At 43.9% G+C, this 13,292-nt stretch overlaps 1 protein-coding gene across 1 annotated transcript in view; it reads right to left on the bottom strand.

Annotated features, from left to right (window-relative positions):
- Positions 1–2,615: 2,615 nt before the first annotated feature.
- Positions 2,616–13,292, bottom strand: part of HEATR1 (HEAT repeat containing 1) — a 48,041-nt gene continuing 37,364 nt past the window's right edge. The window contains exons 33-45 of the mRNA XM_065893765.1: positions 11,961–12,007; positions 11,734–11,857; positions 11,029–11,169; positions 10,225–10,514; positions 9,421–9,571; positions 8,287–8,445; positions 7,991–8,125; positions 7,760–7,864; positions 7,506–7,674; positions 6,628–6,782; positions 5,685–5,843; positions 3,907–4,015; positions 2,616–2,933 (exon numbers count right to left, since the gene is read on the bottom strand). Coding sequence (XP_065749837.1) covers positions 2,845–2,933; positions 3,907–4,015; positions 5,685–5,843; positions 6,628–6,782; positions 7,506–7,674; positions 7,760–7,864; positions 7,991–8,125; positions 8,287–8,445; positions 9,421–9,571; positions 10,225–10,514; positions 11,029–11,169; positions 11,734–11,857; positions 11,961–12,007 — 1,833 coding nt within the window. The 3' untranslated portion in view covers positions 2,616–2,844. The remainder of the gene's footprint in view (positions 2,934–3,906; positions 4,016–5,684; positions 5,844–6,627; positions 6,783–7,505; positions 7,675–7,759; positions 7,865–7,990; positions 8,126–8,286; positions 8,446–9,420; positions 9,572–10,224; positions 10,515–11,028; positions 11,170–11,733; positions 11,858–11,960; positions 12,008–13,292) is intronic.

Here is a 13,292-nt window from a genome sequence, read left to right as displayed (position 1 = left end):
CAAAAACTGAAATACAGATGACTTCTGTAACACTGGCCTTGTTAGAATGCATCTTACTCTCATGATATGGTTTATATATATTGTTAAAATGAGCTGTATATCCTACTGGGTGTCCTCAGTCCATGTCACGCAGTGAGACTTTGTCAAGCAAAAAATGAGGACATTTGAGGCAACAGCAGCTTATAGCCATTATGATAACAGGCCTTTCTGCTCGCTCTCCTGTACCCTGGCCGCCTCTTTTTTAAACCTACTTCACATTCAACAAGTGTTTATTAAGAGCCTGCTGTAACACAGTAGCCACCCTGCATGGAGCGCTTGTCTTTTGCCAGCACTGTGCTGGGAGCTGGGAGGACACAGTGAGGCACGTATGTTCCCTGTTCTGTTCAGCTCAGAACCTTCCGTGCTTTGCCACTGTGCCATTGTTTCTCCTCCACGCACTACATAAACTCACCAGGCACTTAAAAGAATTATTCTGTTAGATCACCTGAGGACACTATAGGCGACACCACTCTTCCTGCAGTGCTGCCCTTCATACCCAGTGTTTGATCGTATCCTGTAATTGAGAGGATTGATGTTGACCTACATCTGGCAGTTTTCTTTAGCATAATATCTGTATCTTCTAGCTGTAAGCATTACCAAATAATTACCATTATGAGATCTGAACACAGCACAAGATAGAGGCAAAAAACAAAGCAAAACGAACAAAACCAAATGGTGCTGAAATTAACTTGATGTCCATCTCCAGGCCACTGATCTTCTGTACCAGTAAATGCTTATTTTAGAATATTGGGATTTAGGGTGAGTCAGAGGTCTCCTCTGAAAGTTTAAGGTAGACGAGAGATGGATTCAATTTGTAAAATGTTTGTGGGTAACAAAGCAATGTCAAGCTTAGCCTTAATGATTGATTATAGAACAGGCCCTATCAGAAAGTAAAATACACCAGCAGAGACCAGTGAAGGAGAGAGGCCGTGTGTGCCTGCTGCTTGTCTGCACGCAGACCAGCACTGCCTCTCCTCTTCTAAGACGACCCCGTCATCGTTAGTGACTGAGATCAAAACGCTGTTCTCCCTTCAGTGATTAAAATCAAACCTGTATCGGCAAGTTAAACAGTGTTGCATTTCTGTAATTTTTTCTGTTATTCTTTGAAGAGAGTTGGCAGAAGTTCTTTGTAGAATTCTTACAGGTCAGATCTTGTCACAGGGAATTTCAAAGCCTTGGGAGTGGGGAGGTAAAAAGCTAGATCAGTCAGATCATTTTATATTAAATCGCTGGGCTGAATTCTGCCAGGATTTGGGAGTATTTTCATAACAGCTTTTGGTTAGGTATTATTTGTATCCCTATAGTGGAAAAAATACTGTTTTACCAGTCTTACTTTTAAAAAGTACTCAGTGTAGCACTTAATTCTTTCCCACCTTTTCATATTAATTTATTATGCTCAGTCTTGCCAAGCTAAAACAAAAAAGCACCGGTGGAGGAGAGGATGTTGGGAAAGCTGCAGAAGGCAAGAAGGGTCTAGTATCCCCCAAGGTTTCTTTTTCCTCCGGAAAAGAACATCAGAGGGCCTGGCAGATGGTGAAAACGGTGGACCACTTAGGAAAAAAGAAAAGCCCACTTACCTTGTTTCCTGTAAGTCTTAAACATAGTTCATTTTCATTTTATGTGGATGATACTAGGAAGTCTGACCATTTCTTTGATAGAATAAATACAAAATCTTAAGATTTTTTTTGAAAAGAAGCCATTAGCATTTATTAGTGAATCCTGTCGAGATGTTTCATAAAGAGAAATACGTGTTCCTAGCAAGCTGTCTCCAGACTGCAAATCAGCCTTTGCTTGTCACAATTCCACACTAAGTTTCTGTATTAAATTAGATCAAGGGCTTTCAGACTTGATTTGAACACCTATGGAACAGTGCTTAGAGGCCTTAAATTTTAAAAAGGCATAAATAGATAAAATGCCTTAAACAAAATAAAGGCAGATTTGTTTACTTTCATTTGCGCCCTCACTTTGCAGCTTCACCATGACATAGTATAGAGATTAGAGAACTTCAAAGCTTTGAAAAAAAATCTGTTGTTTACTTTTTTCCTCATAAAAGTAATCCTTGGTTAACCACCGATAGAAATGTGAGCATTTCTAACCCTGAAGGGGCTCCCTCTTACCACCTGGTGTTTCTGAGCCCTCGTTATTTGTGGGAGCAATGAGGTGTGGCTGTTTTATAAACAGCCTACTGCCTCCACCCCCTGCCCCCCAAAGACTGAAGGATAAAGGAGAGACGATCCTATTCTAGAGCAGAAAATGCATCCCACAACTACTCCCCTCCATGAGCACACGCAGAAATTAGGACTGAAGTGTCATCTACCCAAAATGAAAAGTAAAAGTCCAAATGGCTTTACAGTTGAAAGCATTCTTGTTGGGTACTGAATAACTCTCATTTTCTTGAAGTAAAAGCTGCTTTGAGTGAAATCTCTGACACGGATACCACGTACAAAAGATAGTCCTTTACCAGGAAAGTTAAGGCTTTACAGTCTAAACGGGGGTTAGCTTTGGGTGCTAAAATTAATCATGTATGTAATGGTAATAACATCACTCAGAAAAGACCATCATCGATGGTCTTAATTAAACAAACAGCAGTCTGTATAAAAATACCATGTATCATTTACTCTTTTGTATATTCTGTACAACTGGCAGGAGAGGCTTATGTGGTAGCACAAACCAGGTGGGAATTATGTAGAGAAGTCCAAGTAGGTGTTAGCGGCACCAAAAGTAATATGGTCCTAAACACCCAAAATAAAAATATGAAAAGTAAGTCTGACCTCTGAACAGTATGAAATACCAGAGACCAGGGTTTTAGAAGTAGCTCTGGAGCGGCTCTCCCAGGATCGTTTCCAGCCGCTGAACAGTCTTCTGGCACTGATGCTCCACCTCTTCACATTCATCTAAAAACAAAATCAAAATGAGTCAGTCTTCCTGCCTCAGTTCTCAGAGCCTGGTTCCTCACGTCTCGCATTCGCTGGCCGTCAGTCAGAAGAGAGAAATGAAGCACAGTCCTGAGGCGGAAGCCATCCTGGAAACCCCTCCTCTGCCTTCCTCCTTCCTGCCTTCATTCCCTTCTTTCGGTCTAGGACTGGGGAAGCAGAATAAGACAGACCCCAAAAGAGTGGTGCACAAACAAAAATTTCAGATGCCTAGCGATGCCACTCTTAGTAGTTCACGCAGCCCCTCTCCAGGAGGGAGGAAACAAAGGTGCAGGCACCTGGTTTTGGATCAGCAGTGAATCGCTAATGTGAAGGCATCTGTCTACTCGCCTCCATCACCCCGCTAATAAGCTGCAGTGTTATTTCTTGGGCTGCGTGGTGGCACAGTGCTCGTTCTGCCGTCGGTCCAGAACTGCGCAAACCTGGGCTGAAACCCCAGTTCCACCTGTCACACATTTTTATCAGCTAGATTACTTAATCTCTTAAAGCCTCTAGTTTTTTCCTTTATAAAAGGGGGATAACGGCATATGCCTTGTGAGGATTGACGACATCATCCACGTAGAGCACAGAATAAGTGCTGGTCATTAACGGGCAGCCACCCCCATTGCAGCCGCAGTGGCACTGGATGTTTTGGTATAATAACCCTGTATCTGTGGACCAAAATATTCAATCATAGACATGCATGAGGTTAAAGAAAAACAATATCATAGTCTGCAATGTCAGCAAAAAAACACAAAAGTAAAGATAGTGAGATTATGCTATAAACAAAGCTCAAATGACAATGAGGCAGCCCGTGCACCCCACTCAAACCAGGAGCTCAGCCTCTGCACAGAGGGCTGGAGACACGAGCTCATCACAGGCTATCCAAATGTGCATTCTCATTGGGCACATTCCCACAGAAGTTCACTCTATTTCTTAATAGTTAGGGAATTACCTTCCATCAATTCCGCTAAGAAAGGAATGGATTCTGGTAACAAGACGATATAATTCTCTTTCAGTTTTTCAGCCAGTGCCAGCACCGTAATCAGAGCAGCAAATCGAACCTGAAAGGGATTAAAAAAGTGAAGAATATTAAAAAAAAAAAAAAAAAAAACTAGTATTCTTGTATTACTTTATGATCTAACTTGAGATGAGCTCCGAATTCTAAACTGTTAACCTCACGTGAGTTTATTTCACTTTCTGGCCAACTTTCATCTTGGAATACCAGTTTGTTTAACAATTCGGGATCCGTCTATAATATGGGCAACCTTATAAATCAGTGCTTTTCAATCTATGTTCTACAACTACAAGCCTTTCATGTGAATGTCTTTTTATAACATTTTTCTTAAAACAAAACAAACCAGTAAAAATGCCACCTGCAAATTCAAGTGTGTCATCAAATGTGACTGCACTGGAGCCACTGGCTGGCCTGGCCGCCGGTGATGCTGACCTGGCAGGACTGTGTCCCCGGCCACTGCAGGCAGGACTCCCGTCCTCAGGACCCTGACTGGGGTCACAGTGTGGTTGTGTGAGAGGCCAGGCGCCGGCTCTGGCCGCACCCTCACCTCAGCCTGACTAAAAAAACACACTCATTGTGTCATAAATGTCCTAGTTTTGGAACTTAAAAGATTGGAGTGTTGCTCACATGACTTGTCTATGACAAGGAATGCAACCAGTTGTTTGTTTTGTTAGTGATTCTCTTTGAAACAAAAGCTATGTTAGTCTTCTTTCTGGTTTTGGGTAATTCTGGTAAAGAATATTGGGATAGAGCAAAGTGAGTTGATGAAAAAACGTTTGTTACTGCCTGTGTTCAATCAGGATTTTCTTGATATTGTACAATCAAAACAACATATTACAAAACAACAAATTTAATGCTGCAACTTTGTAAGATCCTACAATTTAAAATTTGGGGGTTCCCATCCATACCTCTGTGAAGAAGAATTAGCATAAGAAGAAGAAAAATATATTTTGTTAATTACATTTTACTTCCAAGATCTTTCAAGCCAATCTAGAAAAAGAAAACCTTGGGCACTTCGATCCTTTCACGTGTAAAAAGGAAACTGAACTAGAAAAAATTAAAGTAATAAAAACATTAATCTGAAAAAAAAAAAAATTTTGGGGGTTCATCAAAACAGCCTCATTGTTTTCATTACTTCCTAATAAAGAAATGCTGTGAATTTCAACTCATCAATTTATTAACAAAATTCTGCTTCAGTCTGTTTTATCCCCTGAGGTTCTAGTGTGATAGTTAGCTTGAGGAATGGCGATTCATTGCTAGAACAGCTTGAAAACTTCCAAACTTCCGCTCATCCCCGCCCCCCCCCCGTTAATGGGCATCAGCCGCTAGCCCTTACCGTGCGTTACTCCACCAAGGCCTACACCTGAGATCGATACACAACAGGGATAATACTCTGCTCTAACTCAAAGGAATGTTCTGGAGACAAAGCATGCTGCCTCTGGGAGCACACTGACATTTAAATGGTGCATAAGAAACTTGAGGAATTCAAGTCTTTCCAGTATTTAAAAGTGTAAAGTATTTCAGTGCTCGTGCCTAGCACACCATGGGGGTGGGGAGGACTGCCATTATTTATAAATGGCCTGTAAGAGAAAACCAAGTTTCTCAGGCTCAACCTTCTGCCTCCGAACCCTGGTGCTAGAAGACACGCAGCAGTGCAGACCGGTGAGGCCCCAGGGAGAGCGCACAGCATCCCTGCTGGCACTGCAGCTCCTAACCTTGGGTGAGGAGTCCCTCATCTTCAGCAGGATCTGGTAGTTCAGTGGTTTCCAAAGCGAGTCGTCTGCCATGGCCACTGCGAACTGTGCAAGGCATGGGATCAGGTGCTTTGTCACCCGTTCCTGGAACTTCTCTTCTCCTCCAAGCCTGTTTTCCAGCTGTTAACAGTGAGACAAGAACTGAGCAACGGGTCTCATTGCTGTTTGAGAAAATACTCAGTGTATGTAGTACTTTACTACCCTTCCTGATATCAGCAGGCTCAAAAACCAAGGTGCTGTTTATTCTCAAAAACCAGGTACTGTTTGCTCTCGAGAGAGAGAGAGAGAGAGAGAGAGAGAGAGAGAAAGAGAACAAATTTACTACCTTATAAGAACTCAGATGGAATCACAGCCCTTAGCATCATCCCTTTCCCCCTGCAGAACCTAAGAGGAGGGCAGCCAGACCCTGACACATTCTCAATGAACCCAGTTTTTAAGACTTAAAAACTTAATACAGGGCCTTCCCTGGTGGCGCAGTGGTTGAGAGTCCACCTGCCAATGCAGGGGACACGGGTTCGTGCCCCGGTCCGGGAAGAGCCCACATGCTATGGAGCGGCAAGGCCCGTGAGCCATGGCCGCTGAGCCTGCGCGTCGGAGCCTGTGCTCCGCAACAGGAGAGGCCAAAACAGTGAGAGGCCCGCGTACCGCAAAAAAAAAAAAAAAACTTAATACACCTTACATCATATCTCTTATTTGAAAAAATTTAAAGTAACACTCGGTAAATGCCGCTACAAAGATAAGTTATTAATACATCCATGAAAAATGAGAAATCAATTTTAAAATAAAAATTTCATGAAAAGGAAAAAAACACCAGCAAACTGTGGTTCTGGTTGATATAAACCCTGCAGGCACGTAACACTGATGGCTTCCTTATCTTTTAACAGAAGATGATTCCACTGGTTACCTGATCCACCAGGGGCATCATCAAGGCTTCTGCTCTCTCTCTACTTAGAAAATGCTGGGTGTCAAAGAGGAAGATTTTATATAAACAGTTCAGAATAAACTGCAGTAGCAAGCAGCACTTTTCAGGGTCACGTTCAGAGTCAAAAAACGCTTCATCTGTAGATAGGGGAGAGAAACAAATGGAAACAAAAATAACAAAAAACTGAATTTCACAATTTGATCTCCAATGTTTAACTTCAAATCGCTATTAACAGAACTATAACCAGAAGGTTATTTCTAAAATGATCTAGAAATCAATCAGGATGAAGGCAGAGCACAAATTAAATGGACGGTCTCTCGGGGGAGTGATCTGTTCTTTCAGAGTTGTTAAGAGTCTCGGTTATTAAGGGCTTCCCTGGAGGCGCAGTGGTTGAGAGTCCGCCTGCCGATGCAGGGGACACGGGTTCGTGCCCCGGTCCGGGAAGATCCCACGTGCCGCGGAGCAGCTGGGCCCGTGAGCCATGGCCGCTGGGCCTGCGCAGCCAGAGCCTGTGCTCCGCAACGGGAGAGGCCACGGCAGTGAGAGGCCCGCGGTACCGCAAAAAAAAGATTCTTGGTTATTAAGATTGCTTAGTTTGGCAAGTGGACTGCTTATTAGCATTAAGAAATAAACCAATCTTAATGTTTTAGAGTTACTTCCAATAACACAGGACTGCCCATTTAGTCTTCCTCCCAAGTGAGTCAGTTAATTAATAACATTAATTAACTGCTAAAGGAAAAGTGCTACAACACTTCAGTGTCTGACAACTGACTATAAAGAATCCACCTTCCTTATACTCACTGCATCCCGCTAAGGTGCACAGAGCAAGGGCGCCAGCTGACCTGGAGTCAGCTACCTACCTGTTTTGGAGATGTTCACCTGGTTCAAGGTGTCAGCGAAAGGCTTCACTAAGTGGCCAGCAAACAGGGTAAAAAGCCCTTTCAGTTTTTCAGCAATGCAATCTGCCAAGTTGTAAAATGTCAACAGTCTGTCCTTTGGGGCGTCCTCTGTTTTAGCCCAATCAAACAGCTAAAAGACAAAGTAGCATTAGTTTCTTCTTCAGATCTTACAACTGATACGTGAGTAAAAGGAGAAGTAGAGGAAAAGAGCTCACCTTGAAGAACAGGGGTCTGAATGTGGCCTCAGAAAGTTTTACAACCATGGCCATGAGACAGTCAATGATGTAATTTTCCGTTTTTCCAATTTCCTCCAGATCATTCTGAAAACAGAAGAGCTGATTTGTTAGCCAGAGTAGTGACATCTAGCCCTAACTTTGACAAGTACAACAGGTCTGAGTCAGCTGAGAAGTTCAGGACGGGGGGTCGGGGGCGGGGAACACGCCTACCTCAGAGTGCTGGGCGCGGAGGTCCAGGGCCTCCAGGAAGAACGTGGTGAGCTGGGGCTGGTGGGAGGCGAGCTCCTCCTTCCTCATCACCCCGATGTGCTCGCACAAGATGCTCATAAATGGGCCCATGAGATTCTGAAAACACAGTCAAGAGACACGCCAGTTGTTAATATTCCTCTAGTTCATTAATGCATTTATAATGGAATTAAACCACCATATTCTTCTTTAAGTGAAAATCTAAACATTTCAGTACCACATCTCCCTCCTCCGAAGTCTAATACCCAGTACGGTCTAACCTTCCAGTTCTTCTCAATCTGCTTGTATGTCTTGTTGATGGCTGGCAGTAAGACTCGGGGTGACAGCGTGGTAGCCAGGGTCTTTTTAAGGGACATGAGATGGACATTAGCCTGGGAGGCAGGAGCTATTTCACTAGTGATTTTCTCCAAGTGAATCACCTGTAGGAATATAACAACAACGATCAAGGCCACCACGGGTCCTCGCCGGGAGCATCTGTCTACACACTTACAGAAAGTCCTGGTAAGGATGGAAAAGCCAGTCCAAACGCTGGTGACTGGGAAAGTTCAGTGCACTCAGCATCAACACAGGATTCCTTTTAATGCCAACCCCGAATGTGAAAATAAAATAAATAAAAAGAAATATTTATTTGTAGTACTTAACATAAATTAAATAGATAAAAATGGACAGATGCCTCTTTCCAAGAGGGAGTCAGGGATGCAGGCAGATGGTGGAAGGCAGGACACAGAGCTCTCAGAACGACGATCTTAGAGAACAGGAATCCGGGGCCCGTGAGGAGAGACAGTCACGTTCTCCTTTGCTGAAGAATCTAGAAAGCTCCTCAGATGCAGAGGTCCCTTTCTATAAGAAGTCTACCTTCAAGGCCTGGCTGGAGAGTACGTGAACCGGTTAAGTCATCTGCATCACGGCACTTAAGGCTCCTAACCTCATAAACGGCCAGTGATCAATGCAACAGCACGGGGTGGGGCGGGAGGCCACTCGGGCATTTGCATTCTGTTGGAAATGCCATTAGTCCGCCGTCTGGACTGCAACACAGGCATTCCGCCCTGACAGACGCCTTAGGGTTAAGAAACCTTCACGTGAAGAACTAAGTGGGCGTGCCTGTTTCTACAAGCAGCTCTACCAGACCAAGGCCAAGGAGCTCACGGCGGGGGGAGGGGGGGGGGAAGCAATGAAATACATCCTGCAAAGTCAAAAAAGAGAAGAGCCTCATGACACCCATACCAATGTCATGACTAAACAGGAGGGACGATGGCAGTGAAAAAGGGACACGTTCACTAAAAACAAGCACCTCTTTTCAGAAATAAGAATCCTCCTGCCAAACGAAAGATGTCACGCACAAATAAAATGATCAGATCTGTAAGCGTTCCCCTCCCCCGCGGTCACCAGCTCACCTGCAACAAGACACCTTCCAGGTAGGGGCTGATGAAGTGCGGCAGGGTCCCAGCCACCTTCTGCAGGGCCACCAGGGCGCTGAGCAGGTAGACCTCGCCCGAGGCCAGGTCGCGGGCGCGCCTCATGGTTGTCAGCAACGGCGGCATCAGGCTGGAAAGAAAGGGCACAAGTTTCTTTGAGGAGAACGGAGCAGAAGTCACTCTGAAAAAATCCAAATAACCGTGTCCGTTACATCTCTGACATCCCACAAAACGTCTACACGGTTTACGTGACCGAGAGCGAGAGCTCTCCCAGTGCCCACAGTACTGACACAACATCACCTTAAATAACACCACCACCTTGCAGTTTAACACTTGCTGTGTGTCAGGCAAAAAAGCCCTGCACGCACTGCCCCACGGGCATCCCGTGAGGTTGGTGCTGCCTCGATTTGTAGACGGCAAAGCTCTAATAGGCCGCGTAACCCTGGCCAGCTGGCGAGGCTGCACGATGGCAAACACCAGAGCCGACGAGAGAGCCAGCACCTGGCAGCTGTGGCCCAACCGGCTGGGCCCCTGTACGAAGCAGTGTTGTCACCTACTGCTTCTGAGGAACGCTGGTCAAAGAGGAGCAAAAACTGGGGGACAATACACACCAGGTAAACGAGAATGTTATTATTTTCCGGTTTGAAGAAAAGGTCACTTCTCTGACAAATCTAATTTTATGAAACTTCTACTGACACTCGGGAAAAAGTCACTAAGCTTTTATTTTCCAGCTGATACCAGAAACCTCGTGCGGTGGTCTTGTGTCCGGTCCCCTCGACATACCTGGGGAGCTGAGGGATGGCCAGGGCTTCCAGCGTGGAGATCACCTCAGCCACACACAGCAGGGCACCCCCCAGGACGTTCTTCTCCTCCTTTGTTCCTAGAGCAATCAGCCTCACGGCAGTGTTCAGCACAAGCACAAAAGGCTCTGGATTTTCTGCACCAAAATTCTTGCATAAAAGCTTTAAGGTGTACAAGGCTGTCTGTCTGTTGATTGGCTGTTCTTCTAATGTCTTTCTTTTATGCTTCACCATGGCCACAAGGACTGGGACCAGTTCCAGGAAGTGGTAAACCTGAAAAAGGCAGCCCACCGTCCCACGTAACTAAAGGTGCAAACAAAATGCTAGTCCTTTTCTCCAGTTTTACTGCTTGAGACTCTGCCTAAATGGAGATCAGACCGAGACGTCCTGCGCCACACGATTAAACACAAGCGACCTTTTCTCCATCTGCTTTATTTACCGATAAATGGACGCATGTGCTTGCGACCAATTCTGTATTTATATGAAGCACTCTACCCGTGTGGAGTGAAGGAGGATTAGAATCGTGCTAAAGTTAAGGCAACATATGGTCCATATTAAGCCAGAATACCGCTAGGGTGCAATTCCACGCTAAGAGCTCCTATAACACGTATATACGTGGCTCCTATCAGAATTAGCGCCACATTTTAAACACACGCGCATCACAGCACTGTATTTGGATAATAATACACTTATTTAAATTGTACCACTGGAGAAACTTCAAGCAGTTAAATGCAGCTCTGATAAAGCGAAGAATGGGAAATGGGTCTGTAGCACAGTCTTCACTTACAATTTTCTTCTTCCAGGAGGTTTTCTGCTGTAATTTGTTGTTCAAAAGATCCAAAGCTTTCCGGCGAACAGAGGGCAGTGGGTTCTCCAGCAGCCCTCTGATCACAGGGATGAAGGTTTCTGTGGGCAGCAAGGCGTTGACCTACACAGCAGTTTTACATTTAACAAAAAAGGAAAATAAAAAATACAAAAGGGAAGATGACTCATTTAAGACAGACTTCCATTCACTGCACACCTTCTAGGTGCGAGGCATTTTCACTCACTATCTAGTTGTTAGACTAACCTTTTAGGGAGGCATTACTAACCACATTTATCAAACGACAACAAAAGGATGCTCACACTAAGTGAACGGCTCAATGCCATGGAGCTAGGCAATCCAGCTGGATCTTAAACAGTGGTCTTGGCCAGTGATTTCACTGATGAACTAGAAGCTCCACTGAGCGAACGTTATATAGCGGGACATGAATCAATATTTAAAGCATCGTATTTACTGAGGCACATGTTCTCATAATTGGTAGGGAAACAACTGTTTTCCAGATAAAATGATCTCCAGTCATCAAGAGATTCTTTTCCAAGAAAAATCTGGGCTGCCTTCTGTTAAGCTATTTGCTAAGTTTACTCTTAAAGTAAAACTTTCTGTTAAATAACTTTACGGTGACATAGAACAGCAACAAAACACAGAAGACAGGGAGAAATAAACACCCACCTTGTCCAGCATGTCATAAGCTTTACTGAGGAGTGCTCGCCAAAACTTCCCAGTGAGCTTGTCTGCGTTTCTTTCCATGGACTGTGCTACAGCATTAATGTAGCCAAGAACCATTTCTAGCAACCTGAAACACAGGAGACTCGTAAGAGTCTTGTGTGCTATTCTTCCAGCTTTTTGATTAAAAGTTTGAAATTATTTCCAAATACGAATTTTAAAAAGTAACATACCTCTGTTCAAGGCCTGTCAACACCTGAGGACCGCCACTTTCAACTACCTAAATTTTAAAGAACAATATGACAGCCGATGATGAAAAATCATTTGAAATGCAATGAAACATCGGAGACCGACCAACTCACTCCCCCAGTGTTTTCTGACATTACAAGTTAATCAGGTCCAGATCATCCCGTCATACTGTAATAACTCCATTTCCCTTAATTTAATTAGTCTTTTCACTTATTTTGATTACATTCTATAGATATTCATACTATCTGTAAAGTACTACAAAGATTCAGAAAAATACAGCAAACGATTAACACCTGTTAGTTTTCTAAAGTGCTAATCTTTCGTTAGCCCATATCCAATTTTAAGATATTAAACTTAAGGACACAGCTGTAGTCCCCTCTGTATCGTTCCCTAATCCCAATCTCCTTCCACCCCAAGCCCCACAAACTTGAATCTGTGGCTGAATGTTATCAAACAGTACATGCCAGCTGGCAACATGCTTTCTTGATTATATTAGATTTTTGAGCTCTCTCTCTGGTAACTTACGTTGTTCTAGTTCATTCGTTTTAACTGCGCACAGTATTCCTCTCCGTGTACCACGACTTATTGATTCACTCACCTCTCTTGGTAGATATTTAGTTTTATGGCCCTTTTCCCCCCCCCGTTAGTAACAGTGCTAAAAAAGAACCTTTCTCCTTGAGCATCTAGGCAAGTTTTCGTAGAGAAAGGAAACTGCTAGATAGCAGGGGTGAGCATCTTCACTTTGAATGGACACTGCCCCGCACTTTCTGAAGTGGCTGTACCAACTCCTGCCACCCATCACTGTACAAAAATGACTGTCCCCCCCAAGCCTTGCCACTTCCTGTATTAACAACTTTAAACTTCCTGCCAGTCTGACAACATCACGGTGGTATCCTCTATAATCTGAATTTTCCTTCTTACTAGGGAGGTTGTTTTGTCACATTGGCCATTTGTGATTCCTCTTCAATGAATTCATATTCTTTGCCAGTTGTCCTAACAGAAACAGAGGCTTCTTGATTTATAAATAGCAATACCCTTCTTTTAGTCTGTGGCTTTCTTTTCATTGTTTATGGTGGCTTTTGGTTCAAGTTCTTAAGAAATTCTTTTCCACCCTCCAGGTACAACGATGTTTTTCCCTTGGTTTTCTTCTCAAAGTGCTAAGTAATTCTTTTCACACTGAAGTGTTTAATCCACCTAAAACTGTCTTTTGTTTATATGTAAGATCAGTCTTTCTTCCCCCCACCTGGAAAACAGACCGTGCCAGCTCTAGTTCTTGGACCTTTTTCTCACCCCACTGCCATGCGGTGCTACCAGCC

The sequence above is a fragment of the Phocoena phocoena genome, chromosome 16 (genome assembly GCF_963924675.1).
Source record: "Phocoena phocoena chromosome 16, mPhoPho1.1, whole genome shotgun sequence".
NCBI lineage: Eukaryota > Metazoa > Chordata > Mammalia > Artiodactyla > Phocoenidae > Phocoena > Phocoena phocoena.
This window is presented reverse-complemented; position numbering and strand designations above follow the sequence as displayed.